This window comes from Drosophila mojavensis, unplaced genomic scaffold, assembly GCF_018153725.1.
Source record: "Drosophila mojavensis isolate 15081-1352.22 unplaced genomic scaffold, ASM1815372v1 contig_74, whole genome shotgun sequence".
NCBI classification, from domain to species: Eukaryota; Metazoa; Arthropoda; class Insecta; order Diptera; family Drosophilidae; genus Drosophila; species Drosophila mojavensis.
In genome coordinates, this window is record NW_025318899.1 from 13,954,569 (window position 1) to 13,960,826 (window position 6,258).

At 40.2% G+C, this 6,258-nt stretch overlaps 1 protein-coding gene across 1 annotated transcript; it reads right to left on the reverse strand.

Annotated features, from left to right (window-relative positions):
• Window positions 1-222: 222 nt before the first annotated feature.
• Window positions 223-5,115, reverse strand: LOC6582427 (putative uncharacterized protein DDB_G0279653). Its single transcript, XM_032731334.2, is given in 3 exon segments — window positions 223-1,329; window positions 1,415-1,537; window positions 3,940-5,115. Coding segments are annotated over 3 exon segments (1,221 nt in total). The 5' UTR covers window positions 4,153-5,115; the 3' UTR covers window positions 223-444.
• Window positions 5,116-6,258: the final 1,143 nt, after the last annotated feature.

The following is a 6,258-nucleotide window of genomic DNA, read 5'->3' on the forward strand; positions in this document are numbered from 1 at the left end:
TAAAGCCATATGATCAACAGCTGATCTGCAAGCAAAGCTTTGCAAAGCAAACAGGTAACTATAGCAAAGTGCGTGAGAAAGAGATGACTATAGTAAATGATGAGCAGCAAGCGTGAGTTACATAGCAACGAGCTTGAGAGTAGCAGAAGCACAGAAGCAAAGCTTGTTCGCAGTGTCTAAAACTATGCAACAGAAAACAATAACATATTTGTATAATTTTATTTTTATATTTATTTGCAGGTATATAAATTTTAGATGAATTGGGAATATACATATATATACAATTTTTTTACATTGGGTAACAAGCCAACTGGTGAGGGTATTTTAAGATGGTTCACAAATTAGCGCCAATTTGCAGCACTTTTTTAATTCGACAACAATTACAAAGCTTTTGGTTCCTTGTTCTTTATTTGATTCAGTAATTTCTAATTTGTATGTTGCTTTTCACTCAATGGCCTCGATTATTTCATATTCTTCATCCAAAGAATGATCATAATCGATATTATATTTGTTTTTAATTTTACTTTTATAATCTTTGAGCTCATCGTCGTTTTCAAATTTATTCAAATTGTAGCGCATATTGCCGCGTTGCTTGCTTTTGTAGCTGTTGTTGTTGTTGTTGCCGCTGCTGCTGCTGCTGTTGCTGCTGTTGCTGTGATTGCTGTGCTGTGCTGTGTTATGTCTAGAGGATGTGTTTGCTATGCTAAATTGATTTCCTTTATTTCTACTGCTATTCCTATTGCCCTGCTTACGGCTACTGCCACTACTATTTTGTCTACTTTGATATTCGCTATATTTACTAGAGTTAAATTGTTGCTGTTGCTGTTGCTGTGATGATGAGTATGACGATTGAGATTGATTGGTTTTGTATCTCATGCTGCCTCTAAAACTATTTTTGGTCATTTTACTGTAGTTGGTTGGTGAGGTGCTATCTACGATTCTGTTGTTGTTGCTATTGCTGTTGTGTTTGCTTTTATCTATGTTGCTGTTGCTGCTGCTGCTGCTGCTTTTGTTTTGTGCCAGAAACTGTCGCTGTCTGCTGCCTCGCTGCCGATCCGCTGCCTCCGCCGTTGTTGTGTGTGTTTTCCCAATCTTATACTCATCATCAGCCTTATATCATACCTCAGCCTGCTCCTGCTGCTGCTGCTGCTGCTGTTGGCTGCGCTCCGGTATACGATAGAGCTCATCGTTATTCTGATAGAGCTGCTCGGAGCTGGCGCAGTTGACGTTCGACCACCAATCGCAGACGCGCACAGCCTGATTGAAGACGGTGCCGTTCGGGCAGAGGAACGAGTATTGATGGCCAGAGTGCAGGCACCAGTGCCAGACCTTGAAGAGAGCATTGTGTGAGAGAAGATTGTTTGAGTAATATTTGTTGAGAGAATCAGCCAAGTCGTTGCTCTGGTTAGCTCACCTGACACCTCGTCTCGGTATCCGCATAGTAGCCCGGCTGACGTCCTTGGCAGTTGAATGACAAACCCTTGGGCACCGCATCATAGATGGGATAATCCTCGCCAGCTATGTAGCCATCAATTTGCTGCAATCGTAAACCATAAATGAGATGCGACTTTCAAGTACAGCTCGTGCATGGGTATGTGAATTATCTCATCGAGTGCAACTGCAACGGGTGACCTTCGTTTGGCTGTTGATTGCTTAAGCAGGGCACATTTAAAATCACGGCAAAACAAACAGCAAAATGATGTCTAAACAATAACAAATTACGAGCCTGAAACAATTGCCACACACACTCAATTTTAGTACATGCGAAAAATAAAAAAAAAAAGCAATAGAAACAGAAACCGAAAATTTAAAATGCAAATGCATCAACCGAAAAATCTGTCGAAAAACCAGCAAAAAATATGAACAAAAAAACTGAATAAAGATCAACAAAAGAATCAGTGAGTGTTGAAAAATGTGCAATTGTGGGTGGTTATCTATGTATGCGTGCGTGTGTGTGTATGTGTGTGACAATAAAAACAACAGAGAACTGTCAATCTCATGCGTATGAAACCATGAAACGCTGACACAGCACCAAAGCGCGACCAAGTGGCAACACCACAAGTACCACACACACAAACACACACACACACGTACCAACAGGCGATGACATTCCCATGACTGACATTCGACAGCAGCGCTCTACAGCTGTGTTGTTCTTTTGTTCGATGCGCCATTCCATTTTCGTATTCCTGTGCAACATGTTGCATGTCACTGGCCTATCTTTCGGCTATCTTGATCTTGCCTCAATTCCAATCTAAATACATTTTTTCCACACCAATTTCGCATTGTTGCCGCTGCAGCTGCGATACGCTTAAATAAATTCATTTGCAAGGCGTGTGACGAAAAATCTTTGGATGGACTCTTTTTTTTTTTTTTGCAGGCGCCCATGTCAAAATGCATATTTTATTGTTATAGTTCAATTTGAGGTTAATGTTTATTTTATGCTGATGAGCAGTGTTGCAAAATGTGAAATTGGCATTATAAATTAAATTGTAGAGGGAATTTAAACGATTTTAGTAATGATTTTAATTTTGTATTTAAGTTTAAAATGCCTTATTTTGCAAATCTATTTAAATATATGGGTGCTTTATGCAAATACTAAATAAAAGACCACAAAAAATACGACAGGAGTTTATTAGTCCTTTTTCTTAACGAAATTGGTATTTTAGTGCATTTTGTGCACTAAAGTGGCAACTGTGATTAGGGTGACCATTTTATTAATCTCCAGCTGTTCATTAGCTTGTCAATTCCTGTTCGATAACTATGCAGCGGCTATTTGCTAACTATTCGATAACAATTCTCAGCTCTTACCAAACAGTTTAACAGCTTTTTTATTGCCTGTGCAATTTCCTGCTGCACGCTAATAACTTTCATGAGGGTTTAACATTTGCAACTGCAACAACAATAGACGCCCAGTGCCACAGTAACCCAGCTGCCTAGCTCTTAGCTCTTGGCTCTTGGCTCTTTGGCTGTTTAAATACCAGACGACGAAGACTCCAAACCAACAACAACAGCAACGGCACAGCGCGCAATTTGCCTTTCTTTGCTCTAGTTGTTGTTGTTGTTGTTTAGAGCAGTTCACCAAGGCTAATTGATAAAAGACTTAAGTAAAGAGGCTCCAGCAGCACTAACAGACGAAGAAAAAGCCAAACGATGACGACACCTTGAGCCAGCCAAGTCTGCATGCAATGGGAAATGCGGCCTGGCCAATGGAGGAGCCATCGGGTTCGTATAAGCTGGTGTGGCGTTTGCGGACGTGAGAAGATGTCTAACACTTTGCAGACAGGTCGACGGCGACGGCGACGGCGACGGCGACGACGACGACGACGACGACGGCGTTGTCGCTGCACTTGCAAAATCGAGAGACTTTTTGGTCCACTTTTATTTTTGTCTTGGCAACAATTGCATTGTTGTTGCTGGTTGTTGTTGTTGTTGTTGTTGTTGCCACTGAGGCGACTGCGACTGCAACTTTGCGTGGGAGTTTGTTGTAGTTGCTGGCGATGTTAGCTGTGTGTAGATCGCAATCAGACAAGAGACAAATGGTGTGCGCAATCTTTTACTTTGAATGAGTATAGAAATTATCTCAGATGACACTTTTTTAGCAGCTGCTGCCGTGGATGCTACTGTTACTGTTGTTATTATTGCTGCTGCAGCTCATGATATATCCATTCTAACGCTAATGAAGCTATCAAATTGTTTTAAATTTTTTTTAATGCGATTTTATTCCCAGGGCTATACAGTTTTATGAGCGTCAAAAATTTCAACGATAAATGAAAAAAGATAATTGACAAAGAGCAATAAATAGACAAATCGAAAACGAGTGAGAGAGATGAAGAGAGAGAGAGAGGGGAAGGGTGAGAGGGGCGGACATGCAGTTGAGAGTTGAGTTGAGACTTAAGTTGTTTCATGGTTTCATGGTGCGCCCTCAGCCGAACTTACCCCATTGACACAGTTTCCTGCCAGCAGCACAGCGAACACGACAACCAAAACGATGGACATGCAGGAGGCAATGAAGTTGCTCGAGCAGAAGGAGGAGGCGGTGCTGCTGCTGTTGCTGCTGGCTGCCAGATGAAGATGCTGCTGCTGTTGTCTGCTAGATTGTTGTTGTTGCTGTTGTTGTGGTGATTTGTTCGCGGCTGTTGCGGCTGCCATGATGTCTGTGATTTTGGGCTTTACGGCTACGCGGCGTATACGTAATTTAAATGTGATTTTGTGTGTGTGTGTGTGTGCTGTTTCGCTGTTCGTTGTTGCTGTTGTTGTTGCTATCTAAAATACAAAATCGAAAAGAGAAAAATAAAGACGAGCTAAGCTAAGTGCTATTAGATGTTATATACACAACATCCAATTTGTGTGTATGTGTGTGTGTGTGTTTTTTAGAAAGGAAGCTGCAATTGGAAAATTGCATTGGGCCCAAGACAAGCTGAGATGTCTTCTCAAGTGTTTCTTCTCGGCTTTGGCATGTAATTAGATTTCATTTTTATATTTTTATTATTTTCTGATGCATGCGACTCTGGGCTCTGTTTGGAATTTTATGCTTTGCCGCAAATGGTAATGGGCATTTGTGGTTACGTTAGCTGCGGCAGTTTCTATAATGCTTGCGGTTGCCTTGCCAGGAATAGATGATGCTGCTGCTGCTCTTGCTGTTGTTGCAACAACATTCACTTCTTGCCACTTGGCTTTTGAGTGTGGCTTGTATTGCTTTTTGATTGCGTTTAATGGTTGATTAACTCAACGTTGTAGGTGATAATTACATTGAGACGAGTGTGGAACTATTTTGATTGAACTTAATTGAGAGACATGTGGGGCAGTTAACTAATAATGGACTTGCTTTAAGTATTACTACTAGAGTAGATGAAATAATATAATATTTTCAATATTATCTATAATTTTTTTTTTTTTTTTTTTTTGTAGTACAGTTTAATCCTGGACCCTTTCATTTATGCCAAACTCTCTAGCAAATCCTGTTCTTATAAGTGTGAAGAAGTAAACATACACTAACAGAATCTTAAGTCAGGAGCTCTGACTTGAAGCTCTAGCAGAGCCGCCTCTCAAATATATAATATATATAGCTCTTTACAGAGATTCTAACAATGAGCCAACATATTATAATGAGCACAACTATTTAGGACCACTTAAGGTCCACTTTGCTTGCTCTAATAAATATTTTTATTTATTGTTATATATTATGCATTGATTATATTAAAATTCCTCAAGTACACAAAATCTTTGTGAAATCCTTTTTTTTTCATTCTTATAAACACTGAATAAAAAGGTTCAGTTTCCTTGTAATTTCCTTAAAGATTTCCATATGCTAATTATCTATGCATCGCCACAAGCATAACGCATATTTAAAATTAAAAAATATATATATATTTATATATACACATATGTGTATTTCTATATTTTCCATAGGCAATGCCCATTAAAATCTTTCAAATTAAGCAATTGCCAGGCTACAATTGCATTATTATTAAATTATTTCCAAGTCATTATATAGTTTAGTTTTTGCTTTATAAGCTTTACGTAATTAATCTCTCAGCTTAAGAGGCACGCACTTAACCGCACACTTGAACAACGCTTGATATGTTTGTTGATATTTACTGAGTTTTTCTTGACTTTATCTGTTTTATTTTGCTTGTGCTGTTTGGTTCGTACGTTTTTGGGTCGCGAGAGCTGCGAGCTGCACGTGTTGCCGCGTTTGGAGTTGATGCAAAAGTTAGAAAAAATTTCGCATCAATTTTAGTTTTATACTCAAGAGCAGGTCGAGCGCGGCGGCGTCGTTTGCCACTCGGCTGGGGGCCAATAGATGAGCGCCGCAATACAAGCCAAATGCACAGAGTCATCGTCAATGCTGCGGCTGCTGCTGCTGCTGCTGCCGCAATTGCCAAAGAGCAAACTCATCGTCATCGTCGTCGTCGTCGTCGTCGTCATCATTCGGCGAGCAGCAGCCGAAACTGAAGCTAAATCATCGTGCAATTGGCGCTCATTCGGCTCTCGTGCTGCTCGCTGCTTCGCATTCATCGCGTCAAATATTTGGAGCTCTGTGGCAGATGCCGCAGCCTCGCAGCATCGCAGCGGCGTTACAGCATTGTTGGGCTGCCTTGTTTTGTTTGCGGCATTTGTTTGTTTATGATTTTGGCACATTTTGTGTTGTTACTATAAAAATGAGAGAGAAACAAATATCACAAAATTAGTGCAAATTTTCATTTGGCTTGTGAGCTATTGATGAAAGCCAAACAAAAGACTTAGGCAACGAAC